The 19,169-nt window shown below is 37.4% G+C and overlaps 1 protein-coding gene across 2 annotated transcripts; it reads right to left on the bottom strand.

Moving 5' to 3' along the window:
• Positions 1-742: 742 nt before the first annotated feature.
• ZBTB41 (zinc finger and BTB domain containing 41) lies at positions 743-18,807 on the bottom strand. 2 transcript variants are annotated; one of them, XM_075760149.1, is made up of 11 exons: positions 18,658-18,807; positions 16,665-17,901; positions 15,499-15,706; positions 14,730-14,799; positions 11,326-11,473; positions 10,490-10,619; positions 8,560-8,655; positions 7,875-7,981; positions 6,313-6,418; positions 5,224-5,312; positions 743-4,444 (listed from the first exon to the last, which is right to left on the bottom strand). In XM_075760149.1, the coding sequence occupies exons 2-11, from the start codon at positions 17,785-17,787 to the stop codon at positions 3,804-3,806; spliced, it is 2,718 nt and encodes a 905-aa protein (XP_075616264.1). In that variant the 5' UTR covers positions 17,788-17,901; positions 18,658-18,807; the 3' UTR covers positions 743-3,803. The 2 variants fall into 2 exon arrangements, with proteins under 2 accessions (XP_075616264.1, XP_075616262.1); XM_075760147.1 differs by having other exon boundaries at positions 16,665-17,912; positions 18,658-18,782.
• Positions 18,808-19,169: the final 362 nt, after the last annotated feature.

Below are 19,169 nucleotides of genomic sequence, written 5' to 3'. Positions count from 1 at the left end.
CTTCTCAGAATTCATTCATAATTCTACATTCATGAACTTCTACACAGAAATTATTTTCAATTTGAAAACTTGAGGGTCATTTATTCCTTAAGCACTCCATAACCCATTTCACGTTCGATCAAACACGTTACGAGGGTGACTCCTTTGAAGCACTCTGCAGAGCTCCGGATGCTCTTTCACATTTGTTACTAGGGAAATAAGCTTAACTTTTTGATAATACGAAATAAATCCTTTGTCTTTGTGTTCTAGCATGACCCATATTTAAAAAATAACTACCCAAATTATACTCCAGACTAAAGTAGCACTATATTTTTAAGGAAACCACAGCCTTACAGAAGATATATCATCACCGTTACAATTACTGATGTTCAGCATAAAAAGAACCCATGAGAGCCATACCTCTGTAGGAAAAGTGTCAGTGCTCAAAGAAGAAATTCCAATATAAATAAATAAACTGAACATAAAATCCACTTAAAGAATTAAAGGCAGTAACCCAGTCAAGAACCAGAAATTTGTTCAGCAAAAAAGAACAGAATTCAATGTTTAAACAGAACAAGTGCAGCAAGTTCTCAGAACCACGCAGCAGTGAAGAGTACTAACACGGCCTCCACTCTTCTCCCCAAAGGTCAGCACGTGGAAAAGACCAACTTTTTGCAATGTGCCACTGATCATTCATTAGAGATATTTTTATGAGACCTGCTTCTTCCTTCTTTGGCAACAAATGGTCAACTGAGTCAGAGACTGCCAGATAAAACATAGCCTTTATTGTAAAAGCACCCTCCAGATCAACAGGACATGCACTCTTGGCTGAGTACATATACATATTAAAATGGCGGTACCAGACACCGACGGTGTTTCAACCCACGGAGCTGTGAGGTACAGATCTCTGCCCTTCAGCACCAGTCCTCTTAAGAGGAACTGACCTCCATCAGGCAGAGATCAGCTACTTCCACCTACCAAATGAAGTACCAGTCCATGAAAATTTACTTTGCTCATATATGAATTTTAAATAGATGTAAATCCATAAGAATTATAGCTCATGATATTAAAAAAATAAAAACTATGTATCTAGCACCTAAGCTTTCCTATTTTATTTCACTGTCAACTGGCAATGATCCAGCCTGACCAGCAGGTAAAAACACTAACTAGTAGGGTTATCTGCAAATAAAATAATGCCAAAGAACTAGTAGGTCATCTTTTCCAGGAATGACTAGCAATTCTGGTCACCCAAACAACAAAGATAGTGCTTGTTTTTCTCAAAAACGAGTCCTTTTATAATCTGTTTCTTGTTGGGCACCCAAAGCCATGAAGCCCTCTGGAAGATATTGACCTTAATGGTTTCTGAATGATCTAGAGAAAAAGCCATTATTCAGAATATATATAAAAGGCACAATCATGAAATAATTTTAAAAAGGACATTATCAAGTAAATATGCTCCAAATTTCATTTTAGTATTTTCCTAGAGTGCCTTCCGAACAGACTGGATTTTAAAAGCAAAAATTACAAACTATTTTTAAGCCACTGTTTTGTCAAAATCCTACACCACTTTTTTCTACCATAGGACAGAAAAGACAAGAAACAAGAGTTAGGCTTTTTAGTCTGAGAACTGCACTGACACCATTGATGTTGGGTTATTTTTAACGGCACAATTACAAATGCTGAAAATCATGTTTCATGTGGTAATATGAATATGATACATACATGTTGACCTGAAAACTACACATAAAAATGCAGTTTTCAAGCCATGGAGTGTAAAGATGACAGAAACAGTTTTATCATGAAAGGAGATGAAGGTGGAGTTAGAAAGCAGGAAGGGTAGTACTTGATAGTGTCCTTTCAGAAGGTGGCATTCAATGGCCTCACTTATTGCTGTATATTTGCTAGTATTCAGCTTCTTGCCAGAGATATTTACAGCATGTCAGTCTGAACATTCCCAGAGCACAGCTCTAAATTTTACTTTAGAGATACAAACATAGAACAGTTAAACATATGTAGTCCTGTTTTAGAAACTGAACTTTTAAAGTTTAGGACTTCTATTGTGCTTCTTTGGCTAAGTCCTATTTAAATATTGGTAACACTTAAAATTCTATAACTCTGCCACTATTTAACAGCTAACAGAAATCTTTGGTGTGTTTAGGTTAAGAATCCATTAGGGTACAAGGTTTAAAATATGAACATTCAGGCAGCTCTGGCCCCTCTCCTGCAAACTGCTCAACACTGAAGTAGACGGAGATTAAAACAATCTGACATCAAAGTATTTGAATACAATTGAAAATGATCCATGCCATTTAGAGTTTATAGAACTGGGATGATATATGAGCTTTTCACCACAGATCACTTGTGCTCAGATCACTGGATAAATTTAACATAATAATACACACACATCCTGTTTCCCATTGTAAAGTTTCTTTAAGATAATAATTTAAAAATAGGGAAAACTGGGGAAAATTTTGCCTTAATACATAATTCTCGTGAGGAACAATGACGATTATGAAATTACTTCAAATACTTTCTTTGGCATAATATTCACCAAACAAACACAGAATAATTATTTTTAAAGTAGGCTTAAAATAGAAAGCTTGATGAGGTTAAATTATACTAGATTTCATGGTGACTCACACTAGACTTGTAGTTCAAAATGGTTCTTTTGAAAAAAACCTTATGTCTAGTAAAGAAAAACCTAAAAATAAAGACATAAAATACTCTAAAGAGCTCAACTTTGTTTTATAAACACAGTACAAGAAAGTGAGAAACAAACAATTTCATTAGCAACTCACAGGAGATTTGTAATTACTGATTTTTTTTTTTTAATAGAAGTCGAGTACTGTTCTGGAAATAATAGTCTTTAAATTTCTTCACTATCACAGATAACCTGAAAATGGGCATGCTAACGTGGGACCCTGTTATAACTTATGCTCTAACAAGTATAAACCATGCCAATCCTTTATGACTGTTCACTGATTAAAATGATCTTGCAAATACTCCCATTTCATTCAAAGTTAGAGTGCGGGGTACACTTTAGAAGACAAACAAGATTGAGAAAGCAAGAAAAAATGTATATTAAAATTATATAGGACTAGCTGTAGAAAATTAGACAATACTATTGTCTAGATCTTCCCACCTAATTCAGTATTAGAGATCAAGAAAGAATTAAGAGGCCAAATTTAAGCAGCCTAATTATACTCAGGGGGATGACCAAACACCCTATTTAGTGTCTTCATAAAATATCTGAATCACTTTTCAGAAGAATCTAGTTCCTATGTCCATAGGCTAGACTCCAGAGTCCGGCAGACTTTAAAACCCTCCAAAAATGCCTGAGGGTTCAAGTAAAATTATATTTTAATTTCTATGTGAAACATAATTCAAAGTTTGTGTTTCATATCCCTGCCTGCCCTTACAACTTTTAATGAATCTGATATACTCCTCATTCTTCCAGAATGCTTTCTATTACACTGAAAACATTAACTCAGAGTGAGATGCAGAAAGGCAACCAATTTTTTTAAATTAATAGCCAGATATGTAATTACATTTTTCAGCCACTATCCTTAAAAGATATTTCAGAGCATAACTTTTAAAAGACCATCTATAAGATTTTTAAAAACTCTTAAAATCACAAGAAACACTCTTTCAGTATGCATCAAAATGTGCCTAAATGTTCAAATATTATGTAAACAAACCTGTTTTTCCAAAACTATGCAGAAGACTCATGAGTCCAAATAAAATATAAAATATAAATCTTAATTGCCATATCAGCCTTCTGTAGGCTAATGGCTTAGTAAATTAGGTGGAATGTTATGGTCTGATCATGAGTGTTCATTGTTTGAAATATTCTGTACGGTAGGAGCTGTATCGAGCCCCAGTAAAGTTCCAAGATATGACTGGTCTCTGGGATCCAACATTTGCTCAGGCCTTACAGGATGAACAATATTTGCAGGTTGTGGAGTAAGAGTATATTTCTCTAGAAATGATAGATCTGTTGCTCGTTGATAATCTGTCTGCTCAGGTTGTGGAGGAAGAATGCCGTGTGACTGAGTAGTATGCTGTACTAGATCAGCTTGTGGATCAGACATCTGAACAGGTACCAGAGTCACAGGCACACATACTTCTGTAGATACATTCTGTAGCAAAGTTTTGGCTTCTGATTGATATGCTTTGGACTGTTCCACATACTGTTTAGCCTCAGTTTGGTAAACTTTGTCATCAGAGGTGTACTGCACTGGTAAAGAGACTAGCTTTTCCTCTGAAGATGTTAATGCCTCTTCTGCAGCCTTTGATCCATGAACATGATCAATATGATATTTCAGCTTGTCTTTTCGTTTAAATGTTGCATTGCAGTGTTGACAATTAAAAGGGCGAGCATCTGAATGAATAACCATGTGCTTTGTTAATGTCTTCTTAATTCTAAAGGACTGATTACAGATTTGACATTTGTACGGTTTCTCGCCTGTAAAGACAGACAAGTAAGAATTAGTTATTCTCAATTAACACCATGTCACACACAAATATGCAAATACATACATGGACTATAGCATAGAGACCTAGTATAAAATAATTTTACTGAAAACAAAGAGCATACATTTAGCACCAATTTTGGAATCAAGGGAGCCATTAGAAGTTTGTTTAGAAGTTATATTTGTATACTCTTCTCCTTACATACAATTCTCTCAATACTTCGAATTTCTGCCAGGTACACACAAAGACAATCAGAATGTAAACTGAATAAAAAAGAACAGTCTTTAAACTGTTATACTGGTATTAAATGAGCTCAATTTGTACTTCTAAACATTTCTAAAGGACAATGATTTCCCTAAACATAATGCAGGAAAAACAAAGTCAAACACGTAAGGACATAAACTTTCCAAAGGGATTTCAAATCATTGTTTAGATTCCCACTTGAAATGTAGTATTCTCTGGACCACAAAATGATTAGAAGGTCTGGGTAAATTGGCAAGAACATACACCAGCAAACGAAAGGAAGCAGTGTAGAGAGCATACCACAAACCTGTGATGAGGATTATCAATATATCAAATGATACGTTCAGAAGGTAGTATTCAGGAATGACCAACATTTGAGAAAGAATAAAAAGTCTTGCTGCTTCCTGCAAGTCTTGCCCTGAACGCTCAATCACCATAATGAATTAAATAATTCCATCAATGTTGATGCATAAAAAAAATACATTCGTACATGTTTTGTGGTTTTGTTGGGGGTTACTTTGTTTTTACCTGAATGTGTCCTAAAATGCATTTCCAAACTTGATTTCCCTTTAAAAACTTTCTTACAGACTTCACACTGGTGAAATGTTGCTTTATATCTTTAAAGAAGAAAAGACATTTCATATTAGATACTTTTTTTTTAAACCAACTAACAATGAAGCTATGTGCATAGTCCTTTCTGAAATATTTAACTGCAAAATAGCTGAATATCAAAGTTTCCAAATTTCCTCACTTATGTTCATATTTCCTGGCATCTGCATACCAATAAGGTCAATAAGGTTATTTTTGACATTCAGTTTTATTCTCTGCTGGGTTTGGCACTTAGTATTCAAAGTGCATAAGCCACTAAAAGTTCTTTTCTGACCCCAAAAATACCTAGTTTTGCCCAACATCCACAAGAGGCTTTCACTTTGGCAGAATTATGCCATAAAGTACTAGGCATGGTTTAGGCTACTGACTACCAACAAAAAACAAAGCGAATAGCAGACAATGTACTATACTTTCAACACAGACACATCTATAATGGCTCCTACACAATGCTAATGAATACAGGCAGTTAAAAGACATTATTTGAAAAATAACTAGGTCTCAGTTTATTTGAAAAAATCTCTGAAAAGCTTGTATTTGGAGCTCAAGAATTAAAAACCCTATTGCATTTTCAATTTATAGACATAACTTGGATTTCTTACCTACTTTCAGAGCCACTAACCTGCTACCAGCTTCTAAAATACCTAAGTGTGGGATAGTTTTCACAGTGCTTACATGATGTCTAATAATTCAGTCTTAACTAGTCTGCAATGACAGTATTACAGCAAACCATCAATTTAGAACAACACCGAGACAGCTAACATTAAAATTTGATCCTTTTTTATGTTTTTATTTTATTCACTTAATTATGGTTCAAAGAAAACATCTTGCTTAAATTGTGAAGGCAATTTTCTGACATCCACTTCAAACCATAATGATATCTTATCAAGACTAAGGTAACAGGCATGACAGAACACACAGATTACTAGAATTATGCACAAACATGCAAGTCCCAGCAAAATCAGTTACAGTACAGAAGTATTTACTCAGTTATAAAACCACCACACTTACTTCTGCCAAACTTTTTCTCCCAGATGAACACTTTTATAATGAACAGTAAGGTGATCTCTACGGCCAAAACATTTTCCACACTCCTCACACTGATGTGCCTTTTCACCTACAAGGGCAAAATGCAATAAATTTTAGTTACATCTTCTGGAATTATAATCTTATTAAATGCCTAAAAGCTGTAATTGTAAGACACACAGTAGATCCATGTTCACAAAGTCCAGCCAATCAAGCTTTTTCATACCTTACTCAGAAAAGGATTCTCTGTTATCAAAGAACAAAATTCAGGAAGTAGGTTGGTTCTACCAGAGTAAGGATTTTTACCACTTGTCGAATATAACTATTACCAATTGTCATTTCTACAAAGAAATCCATGTCCATGAGTTAAGGGACACTTCCCCAAACCCCCACTATATGAGAGGCGCAAGTGAATGACTAGGAATCTGCTCTCTTCAGTATGACCCAAAATGTGACATCTTCAATAATTCAGCGGTTTTAAAAGAGAAGCTTATTTAAACATACCAATTATTTTCACCTACTAAATTTTAGAACTTAAAATTACATCACAGTATTTATCTTTATCCTAGTTTACATAGTTACCTTTTTCTTTTATGCTGCTGTTTAAAAGTATCTTGATTCTTTTTAGTCATCTTGAGATCTTCCACAAAGTGGCAGAATATTTCTTCTCATGTAAGTAGGAGGAGTGTGGACAGTCAAAGAATGTAACTTTCTAGAGGGGGGAAAAGCAAATAGAGTAGAAAAGAGGATTTTTTTTTTTGTATTTGAGTTTTCAAAGATTTCTTTATTTTATAGCCGACATTATGATTTCAAACACCAAAAAAGAAGCTGTCCTTTAAAATAAAGGCTCAGGAAGTTTAGACTCTGATCACTTTCATATTTTCATGCTGCCTAGAAAGTATTTTACCTCCTAGAAGGCCACATTCCCTTTGGATCTTGTTCTGAAAAAGGAAAAGTCCCTAGTGAATCTTTACTCTTCCTATACATTTGATGACCTTTCTGCTCTGAGTGCAACAGAAAAATTTTTTTTCCTTCTTCGGGATCATCCCCATTTGGCTGTTCTCAGGGTTGACTCCCACTACCTCCCTTCCTTCTCTCTTTCCCATAGCACAGACTTCAGAAACACCTCTTTGATGTTCTTGATTAAAGTGATCAGTGTACAAACTTTGACAGAGACTGCGACAGCTTCTTCTGTGTTTTGGTAATAATGTTTCATACAATTGCTATTAAAAAAAAGAAATCTGAACTCATTAAAAAATCCTCCTTTTTCACTTTTGCTTTTTTTATTATTATTTTTAAAGCAATTCACTGTTACATGTTTTTGACTGTCCCTTGGCTTTCTATGTTAACATGGAGGAAACACTTGGCTTTTAAACCTTGAAAACATGTAAGATTAACTCTACCTTAGTAGACCTTAAAAATAGTGACAGGAACTTCTATCAGGCCTAAAACATTGCATGTACTGAAAAAAGAGACATAATTAATTTTTTATTTGATCTTATTTCAAAATAGTAATTTCAAAGCCAATTTTCAAAGAAAATGCCTACCTGAGTGTATTTTTTTGTGTTTTGTCAGATGGTCATGCCGAATAAATGTTTTCCCACATTCTTCACATTCATATCTCTTGTCATCATGGTGGACTCTTAGATGAAGTCTGCATATTTATAGTCATAAATATAACCATACAATATAATTTTATTAACATAATCTGTACTGCTAATTCAATGCAAAATACCAGAAAACAGACTCTTTAATGCTTGACACAAATATCAGGAAGTAATTTTCAGCTGAGGTATGCTTAAACTGCTTTTAGAAAGGAAGAGAGAACTCTTCCTTTCTTATATCTGATATTAATATATCTGATATCTAACTCTTATATCTGATATTAATTCAGCAGGATATTTTTAAGTCCTCCACTTATTTTCTCTTTGAATAACAAAGATGCAAAAGTTTTAGATGTGCAAGAAAGTCAACTTTGACACAAGATTTGTATGGGATTCTGTCTGTGTTTAAACCACTAACGTCTTGTATTAAAAATTAAATTACTTCTCACAAGTTATTAATATATTTTCAATATATAAGCACATTTAAAGCATTTACTAATGCTCTCAGAGTTGGAATAAATCAAAACACATACACTACCAAGAATTACATTGATAACATAAATGTGTATACATATGCATCACCAAATAAGTGAGACAGTTTAACAGTTGATTTAATAAAAATCTGTACCTGTAAGAGCTTCCATGACGAAAACTCTGCCCACAAATACTGCAAAGATGAGGCTTCTCTCCACTGTGAATTCTCAGATGTTCTTTTAAAGTTGTTCTGTTTAACAAAGTCAGTAAAATTTAATTTTAAGCAATGTCACTGCCACTTTAAAGTGAAACAGACTACCAATTTCTCAATTTCTTTAACTCTGATGGATCACAATATATCCAAATAACTGCATCAATTTATTCAGGTACACACACACATATACATACATTCAAAGGCAGTATGGCAACCTATCTACTATTTATTGAACCAGCTGTGTCTAAAAACAATATAGGCAAAGAAACAAAACATCATCCCAACATACATTAGGACAACATACATTAGGACAACATACATTAAAGAAAACATCAATTTTGACACTATTTTCTATGTAATAATTTCCTTGTTACCACATGTATAAAGCCAGAGCTCTAAAGTCAAACTTAAAGGAAATCTAGATCATGGATGTTAATTTAACTTAACTCAGCACAGGGCTTATTTTAATAGATACACATTTATACACACATACATACATGTACATGTGTGAGTCTATTTTTCCTATCGCCTTTCCAATGTAAAAAAAAAGTGCATGCAGGTGAAAATTCCTCTCAAACAAAGGAATCAGACAATAAAATTTACTGCATACACAGCTGGTAAGTGTGTGAACTAAACAAAAAGAGAAAATTCTTTGATCTCCTTCCAGTACTTATTATAGATATTAATATCAAAGATATTTTTAATGCTTTACACAAAAATTTTATCTTTTCTAATGACAGCAACATTTAAATATTCAACTGCCTTACATAATGTAAATGAAACTTGAAGTATGTAAACATACTGACTTTTTTAATCAGAAATTCTTCTTGCAGTTCAAAGTGAGCTTTATAGAATTATCTGTGCTTTATAGCTTGTTTTTTTATTATTGCATAGTACATTTTCTTTTAACACACACACATAATCTATTGACCAAACTACTAGAAAATACACACCACTAACAAAATCCATTAGGGATAAATCTCCCTCTTACAATACTTCCAGGGGTCTTTGCCAGTCATTGGACAAAAGATGAAAAATCAAGAAAACATACTACAGTACACAAACTCAGATCTTTTCATATTCCCCAAATAGAACATAGCTAGAATCTTAGCCACAGCTATTGAGACGAAGCTGTATTCCATTAAAATAATAGTAAAATAAAAAACCAAAACTGTAAGGCTTATTGTTTCAGAACCTAAACATAAATCACCATTTGGAAAACTTAAAAGATCTCCTTTATAGAGCAGTGCAAGACAACTGCGCTGAAGCCATGTTAACAACCATTTAAAACGTGCATTTTTTCCCCTCATATGTGTAGAATAGCAATTCTGTATACTAGACTTTATTAGCCAACTTTTACAGTTTCCACTTTACAAAGCACTAAATTAACATTTTTCCCCTCCATTTAAAGAAGCAGCAGCAAAAGTTATCAGTATTAGTCCATCTTCCATGAAACCGTATTTGTAAAGTCCAATTTCTTCTCAGTGATTCTCATCAGTATTCCTCATCTTCCTATCCTTATCAGCATAATTAACAAAATACCTATGGCAGAAAACTCTTTCCCAAACAAATGCAAGACGTGCTTGCACAACACAGGAACCCGAAGTGAATCAGAGGTAAGACCTTCTTAATACAATTCTGCCTCATAACTTTACCTATCCTTTTCACTCTTAATTTTAGAGAACATCAGAAAATCACATGCTACCCGTGATACATGAGCCCTCTGATACACTACCTTTTAATACACTAGCCCTCTAAAACGGTCTCATTTATGTTAAAATCTCAAAGCTGAGACATTTTCAGAATCAAACAAAGCATGCTATATATTTGTCTGTTGTGCTGAAGGTCAAGCAGTCGTGCAACTCCTTACCGTTCCCTCACGGATTTCCCACAGATGAAACATGTCCATTTTCTCTTTCCTCCATGAGTACATTCTATATGGCGTTTCAGATTTCCTGTATCATTAAACTGGCGGCCACAAATATCACAAGGAAAAGGCCCTACAAGGAGACAGACACACATAGTATTATTAACTGTCAGTTAAACCAAACAAGATGCAGAGACCGGTTACTTGTGAAAAAACCCTGATCAATTTACAAAGCAAAAGTTTTGTCTAACCAATGATTAATGTTTAGTACAGTCAGCATACTTTAATTAGACTTTGTGCACTTTTTGCTTGGATAAGTTATTTTTAATACTTGGTATTTTGGCACCTTTCATGGTTGTAAAGCAAAAATTTAGAATTAATAGAAAAAAATAATTAAGCCCACTTAAACTGTTTGAAAAACCAAATTCCCATTACTATCACCTATCTAGTTCCTATCCAGCAGACATAATTAGTAGTAATAAAAGAAGTCTTTGGAATACTTCAGGAGGAAAGAAAAAGGTCTTTGGAAAACTTAACTAAGAATATGACTCCATAGCTGAGAACCAATTTTTAAAAGAAAAAGTTTTAAAAGAAAACTAACCTTAATTCTTCTTCCTTGCCCAAAATTTTTCATTTATTTAAGTACAGTACAGTGCCCCTCAAAAAGGCAGCTGAACAGAAAAGTAAAAAAACCAACAACAACAAAAAACCCCAAACCAACTCCCCCACAAAACTGGAAAAGGATGTGGGGTGGAAACCAGACTGATCAGGATATACAATAATGGAGGAAGATTTTACTTGAAATCTATTGTTTACATGTCAGAAGGAGGTTTCTATACCGAGATGGAATTTTTCTTGATGTTTCAGTCTTGCAAAGCGGGATTTAAAGTGCTCTTCACAGTAGGTACACTTAAAGGGTTTATCCTGAGAGTGAAGGATCATATGCTCTTCTAAATGAGGTCTTCGAGTAAAAGACTTCTTACAAATCTAAAATGGTAACACACTTTGTCAAAGACACATCAGTTATAAACAGGTATTTTTTCCTATTCATAAACTCTAACAGTTTAGTTCATCTGCTCTGTGCAGCAATGTAAGATTAAACACGTATTATTCAAAAGCATACTCTATCCCAACTTGTAAAGCCTTGCAGTCAACATAAAAAAAAAAAAAAAAAAATCTGTGTTCTACACAAACCCTATTAGATTGCACTATATAAATTAGGATGCTGATCCATGGCAGCCTAAACCAAAGTACTGGCAGCTCCTGCATACAGTTACATGTTCCACCCACTCTTCGTTCTATTGACTCCAGTCCTTACCAGACTCTTTCCATAGGGTGTTTCAACAGTAACTCAGCAGAAAATATCCCAACAGAAAAAAACCAAACAGCTTTGGCTTGGTTTCGGATGCAGAAACAGCTCAGTTGGACTGTGGTAAAAGCTGTTGGAGTATAAGCTCCTACAGAACTAGAGTCATACCTGTTCCTTCCATAATTTTCCTCTGGGAAAATTCTCTAACAGCATGTATTAAAGAAAAAATGCCAATACCAATAAAGAAATATAGCTCAAAATATATTTTAGAGATACAGAACTTTCACAATGTTAAAATTATGTGAGCTTTTTAGTACTGCTTTCAGATTAATCAAAGCCTAAATGTACAAGAATTATTCATAGTCATTAAAGTAAGCATGCAGTTAAATTACAGAATTGAAGCCACAGCTCAAATTTAGGCATTTAAACTAGGTATTACAATTTAACATCAGGGTCCTACGCTTTAACATAATATGGTGCTCACCAATTCCACTATGAAACTGTTGCCATTGTTTATAATATCTGAATTTAGTACTACCTAACTCCCATATATTAAATAGTGCAATCAGCTTCTCAGAGCACACCTGAATAACAAACACTCTTCTAGCCTCAGGAAATCAGAAGCAACAGCTTTATTTATTTAAAAACTCATTAATGTTAAGTGTAAGAAAATCCCATACCTGTAAAAAGTATAATAGCCTTCCTGCTTTTCTTTACTATTAATACTCTACTGTTTCTGTGAATTCGCTCATGTTCCTCAAGGATTAAAGTATGGTCACCAAATCCTGGTGTTCACACACGGGCTACAGCATAAACCACCAACCTGAAGAAATCCTGCAGCTTACATCTGTGGCACCTCAGCCCTCAGAACATCCTAAACAACCTGAAAACAAAGTCACAGCTCCTGAGGGTTCTCCAACTACTATAAAAGCTAAAATTCTACTCCTGCTTTCAATTCAAGTTCATTTTCAATGCACACGAGCACTATAAGAGCAGCAGCTCACTTTTTAAAAACTTCTACTTAACATAAAATTAAAATTTGCAAGCAAAAAACCCCCAAACTACAAAGTGGAGTTTAATCACAGAATCACAGAATAGTTTGGGTTGGAAGGGACCTTTAAAGGTCATCTAGTCCAATCTCCCTGCAATAAGCAGGGACATCTTCAACTAGATCAGTATGCTCCGAGCCCCATCCAACCTGGCCTTGAATGTTTCCAGGGATGGGGCATCTACCACCTCTTTCAGCAACCTGTTCCAGCGCTTCAACACCCTCATTGTAAAAAATTTCTTCCTTACATCTAGTCTAAATCTACCCTCTTTTAGTTTAAACCCATTATCCCTTGTCCTGTTGCAACAGGCTTGACTAAAAAGTCCCTCTCCAGCTTTCCTGTAGGCCCTTTTAGGTACTGGAAGGCTGCTATAAGGTCTACTCAGAACCTTCTCTTCTCCAGGCTGAACAACCCCAACTCTCTCAGCCTGTCTTCATAGGAGAGGTGCTCCATCCCTCCAATCATCTTCATGGCCCTCCTCTGGACTTGCTCCAACAGGTCCATGTCCTATACTGGGGACCCCACAGCTGGACGCAGTACTCCAGGTGGGGTTTCAAAAGAGTGGAGTAGAGGGGCAGAATCACCTCCCTTGACCTGCTGGTCACACTGCTTTTGATGCAGCCCAGGATATGGTTGGCTTTCTGGGCTGCAAGCACACATTGCTGGCTCACGTCCAGCTTTTAATTCACCAGTACCCCCAAGTCCTTCCCCTCAGGGCTGCTCTCAACCCCCTCATCCCCTGGCCTGTACTGGTACCAGGGGCTGCCCCGATCCAGGTGCAGAATCTTGCACTTGGCCTTGTTGAACTTCATCAGGTTCACCTAGGCCCACTTTACCAAATTTTACCCAATTTACCAAACCATTCATCTAGTAAGAGTACTTTCCAAGAAATGAACACCAGTAATGTTGCACAATTGATTCCCACTATTAAAATGTTTCTTATCTAGTAACAAATAGAATCTGCAATATGTTCATACAACATAACTTCATCTGGAAGATAACACCCTTTGGTCAACCACGTAGTATCTCCAACCATGCTACCATCACCACCAGATGAACACTATGAATTCCTACACTTGACATCTCCCAACCTCCTACTATATGGTTATAAGTTGAAGTTCATAAACAAGATTAGTAATTGTTACAGCACTTAACATTACAGACATACAGGGGCAAATAGCGGTTTGCATAAACAAAACAGCTGCCCTGAAAAAAACTCAAACCTTATTTCCCTTAAAAAACCCAACAAAACCCCATATTTGAAACCTTAAAACATTATTTGGCAGCAGAGATAGAGAATGGAAATTTTACAATCTGCTTTTTACAGTAGATACAGTTTCACACATATAACACTCTGGGGAAAAGCAAGGAAAGTATTATATGATTTTATAACTAGAGATAAATTTAGTACAAATTTACAAGTCTCTTGATGTGCGTATACAGCTAAATGAGAAAGTGTTTCATATTTAACATGTATTTTCTTCACTATTGAGAGAGCCTTCCAAAAAGAGTATTCTTTTTGGTCAGTGTTTGATATGCATAATTAATGGGAGAGCAAATACTCCGTTTTTAAAGTATTCATAACACTCTAGTCTAATAATCTGCAAATGAATGTATTTTAACAATGGTAATAGCTGATCACACGAAAAAATAGTGCCCTCAACTATTTTAGAATTCAATTTGGTATGATCTACGCGGTCACAAGCTGTACACACAGCATAAATTTCAGTCTTTAAATTGGGACATGAAGAGGAAATTTATACTATCACTTACAAAGCTTACTGAGATGTCACAGAAACACATACCATGTTTTCACTTAAGTATTCAAGTCACAAAACAGCATAGTATCTATATAAAAAAACAAAAGTACTGAAATATTACTTACATCACATTTCCAACCTTCACTCTTTGTCTTCTTGATAGAAAGAAATTCTTGTACATTCTCTGGATGAAACCTAGGAGAAAGACAGAAGCTGAAAGTAGAACTTTCTACGATGAAGATCACCCAAGTACTCTAAACTTTACCTGTCATGAAAGCTGATCACCAAACTAGCAGAACAGAATACAGATCATTAAACAATTCTAAAGTCAGAAGTAACTGGAAAGCAGCGTTGACTATAGACTTTTGCAGAATCTCATACGACAATTGGTAAAACAGAGGACAATTTCAGTTATAATGCTTTATGGATATTTACAATGAAAGAAAAAAGTGTTATGTAAGTAATAATACCTTACAATTAGACCTATCATAAACAAATTATTCACCTAAAAGAACCTGCATGGAAATGGTTTATCCCATCTATTATGATCAACATCTAAAACCAAAGAAGATACTTTATTCTTCCTCTAAATTGAAAGCAACACAGGTAATTATTAAGACTGTTGTGTTCTGACTGACTGTGCTAACTAATCTGAGCATTCTAAAATTTATAGTAAAAATGCAAGATAGAACTCCCACAAAACCGCTATTGCGCTCCTTACGGCAGGTCAGGTGATACTGCTAATGCCCACGTCCTTTGAGAAGATATTTATTTGAAAAAACAGTTATAGAAATAATGCAGAATATGCTGTGTGCATACATACATTTATCTTTGGTTTTGAACTGAAAAAAAACAATTCTTCAGAAATGTGAGAAAAAATTTGCTCATACTTGCCTCTTCACATGCTTCGCTAAAGTCTTTTTGCTTGCATGCAGCTTGTTGCAATAGGGACATTTGTGTTCCTTTTTATGAAAGTCAGTATCACTGGAGTGTTTCTTTCTGTGCACTGTCAAGTTGGACTTTGTTGAATAGCGCTGGTGACATATATCACACTCAAAAGGCTTCTCACCCGTGTGTACACGTGTATGGCTCTCATATTTGCCTATAAAAAAACAGCAAAACAAATCTGTTAGCATAAACTGTGTCAGGCATCACCTACAATATACACATTTGGGGTTTGTTCTATAATACCTCTCTCAAATGTAGCCAAGATCCAAGTACCTTCCACACACATCTAAAGATTTCTACACCACTGAAAACTGCACGGTCATCACATACATGTTTGATCCAAGGTTCCTCCACACACTTCCATCTTAACTATTTTTAAGATAAAGAGTAAAAATAAAAGGGCTCTGTATTACTGTTAAATCTGTACGAGGGTTACAAGTCTCTCTTGTTCAACCTTACAGCATACTCTGTTCTTAAGTATTGAAAGTTATACTACTAGTCTTTCATCACACTGATTGTGAAGTACCTTTTCAGGATAGGGAACAGCCTTGCAACAACCTGGTATTTAAGGTGCTTTCAGATAACAAAACACTGAATGAATGATACCGATCCTTGCAACAATCTATATTTGGGACCCAACATATTACCATAAACAAAAATACCACTTTCCCATTTCTTTCACACTGCTTGGATTACCTCTTCTGTTTGTCAGGGTTTTTATGAGGATAGAATTCAGTCCTACACCGAGGATCCACCTACCTAAAGTCAATAGAACGCTCTCTGCTTTGTTCTACATATTTTTTTTTCCTCTGTAGAATATGCATCATACTTCTGGGAGTTAGATAAACGAAGTACTATAGCTCATAAATTTAAAATACAAGTTAATTGTCTACAGCAATACAATACTTTATATTTCTTATAAAGAAATACTGTTATCACTTGTTTCAATGCTATTTCTCATGGATTTTTTGAGCATAAAACTAGAATTCTAAGTCATGAAAGTGCAAAGAGAAAAGGGCTTCCAGTGTGTGCAAAAAACTCAGTTTATTTCCCATACAAATAGCACCACCATATGGTAAAAAGGAAAAGAGATCAACCTAACTTGCTCTTACCTATTCGATCAAATTTTTTGTCACACTTGGGACACTGCAGTAGTTTTTTGCTACTGCTTTGAATGATGACTGGAGCTAAGCCTTCAGGAATATTTCCCACGGAATCAACTGCCTCAGAACCCTCTTCAGTATCATTCTGTTCTTTTTCACTTTGTTCTTCAGACTCTGAATCTTCACCCGACATTTCCTCTTCCTGTCCCTCCTCATCAGCATTGCATTCACTTTCACTGTCTTCAAATTCACTTCTATCAGATGTTTCCTTGTCAGAACTGATTTTTTCCAAATTGCTGTCAGAGGCATCACCACTTTCATTGTCACTGTTATCAAATTTAGCTGGACATTTACGGTTTCTCGTAGAACGTCTAGTGGAAAAGTTGGCCTTCTCAACCATTTTTAACCCATGTTTTCTTTCCAGTGAAAGGGATCTGTGGGCTTTAGCTAAATGGTTTTCTAAGGACTTCTTGTAACAGAAACTTCGACCACAAAAAGTGCACTGATGACTATTTAATAGTTTACCAGTCAGTTCACTGAGTGTTTCTACTGGTGTAGGTGCATCAGTTACAACATCAGTCTGTACGTTAGAAAGACTTTCATTATTTAGTAACTTCACTGCATCTATGATATCTAAAAATTTTGCTGCTTCCAGCACTAATGGAATTTCATTTTTATACACCAAAAACTCAGAGGTGTAGAGAAACTCAAGCAAATGCTGAAAGACAGAATGAGTTACATGATCTAAAGTGACTACATCGGTGCTTGGATTTTTGCTCAAACAGGCATGAAAATAACTACTCCCAACAGCAACTACAACTTTGTGGGCACTAAATTCTTTTCCTTCTACAATTATGAGTAAATCACAAAATGATGGATGTTTCTGTCTATCATCATTTAAGTATTTAAGTAGATTTTTGTTATACTGCAATGAACTTAGGAGCTTTCTTTGTTCTGATGATGGTGAAAGTTCTTGGGAAGATTCAAGCTGATCTCCAGTAGCTACTTCTGCAGACTTTGTGACAATTTCTTGTGCACAGTCTACTACAAGAATCTGTTCTGAAGTATCTTTCTCATGGCCAAGATGAACCTTTTCATTTAGATTTGCAGCGAGCCGTCTCCTTTTCTTCATTGCAGAAGTGCAACTCTAAAATCAGGAGCTTCATAGGTGACTGGCAAAAAAATTCTCATTAAGACATGGTTCTGCTCCAGATCTTGAGAAAATACGTAACAGTAATTTCATTATCTGCAAAAGAACTATGACAAAAATTACTCTTTGCACTTAACCGTAACTTCCTTTGTTTTTATCAATGCTTTCTGTATGTCACTCTTAGTTTTACCTACCCTGCATTCCTTAAGCTTTTATTAAATTACCAAAACCCCATCAGTTCCCATTCCAGGCCATGGCATAACGCTACTCAGAGCGAGCGCACCGACACCACCTATTATTAGACCGGGGCTGGTTTCGCTCGTCTCCCAGACGCGTAGCGCCAGTGAAATATCCCGGGATGCGCGTACACCGTTGTTATTATCATTACACCGAAGCACATTCGCTTTCCGTTTAACCCCAACAGGGCGAGCACCCCCTCTGCTTTTCCCGCCGGGCGGCCGTCCCCTCAGGCCAGCTCGGAAACCTGCCCGGCGCCTGCCAGGGCGGCAGGGCTGCCCGGGCCGCCCGGCGCGGCCTCTGCCCGCGCCTGTCACCGCCAAGTGTCAAGTCCGCGGCCGGGCTCCTGCCTCCCTCGGCCCGGACCGCGGCCGGTGCCTTTGTCCCAGCGTCAGCAGGTCCGCCGCGGAGCCGAGGGCCGGCCAGGGGAGACCCTGCGGCATCGACCTGGGGGGCACAGAGGGCGCCGCTAAGCCGCCCCCTCATCGGGATGGTCGCGAGGGCCCTCCCGTGTCGCCCCCCCCGGCCCTGCCGAGCGGGACATAAAATGGCCGCGCGCCTCCCCGCTCCCCAGCCCGTCCCCACCCGCTGCCCCGGTGGGGCGGCCTGACGCACCTGCGCGGCGCCGAGCGCTCCCCGGGGCCCGCTCGGCCGCTAAACGCCGCTGCACTCCGCACCCGCAACCGCTTCCGCCGCTTCCGGGTCCCGGCGCCGCGCGCAGCCTCGCTCCATGCGCCGCCGTGATGGGAGGACGGCGCCGCTTCTGAGCATGCGCGCGCACGGCACCGCCCCACCGCTCCCCCCCCCCCCCCCCGCCGGCGGCGGGGCGGGCCGGGGTCTGAACGCGGGGGGGGCCGAGGGGCGTCCCGCCTCGCTCCGCCGGCTCGGGTCGCTGCCTGCAGCGCCGGCGGGGTGGCGCCGGCAACCGCCGGGAGCGGGAAACCACAGCGAAGGGGGGAGCCACTCGTGTCCGTGACGGGCATTTCTGAGCGCCCGGCACCCGCGGCCTCCGTAGAGGTTCAGGGCGGGCAGCGGAACAAGTTCGGTGTGGCCTCGGCGCGGCAGCCCTTACTGCGGAACAGCTGCGCGGGGCTGCGCGCCTCAGATCACCTCAGTGCTTAAAAGTG

This window comes from Balearica regulorum, chromosome 8 (genome assembly GCF_011004875.1).
Source record: "Balearica regulorum gibbericeps isolate bBalReg1 chromosome 8, bBalReg1.pri, whole genome shotgun sequence".
Lineage (NCBI taxonomy): Eukaryota > Metazoa > Chordata > Aves > Gruiformes > Gruidae > Balearica > Balearica regulorum.
Note: the sequence above shows the minus strand (reverse complement) of the source record. Positions and strands in the feature narration are given on the sequence as shown.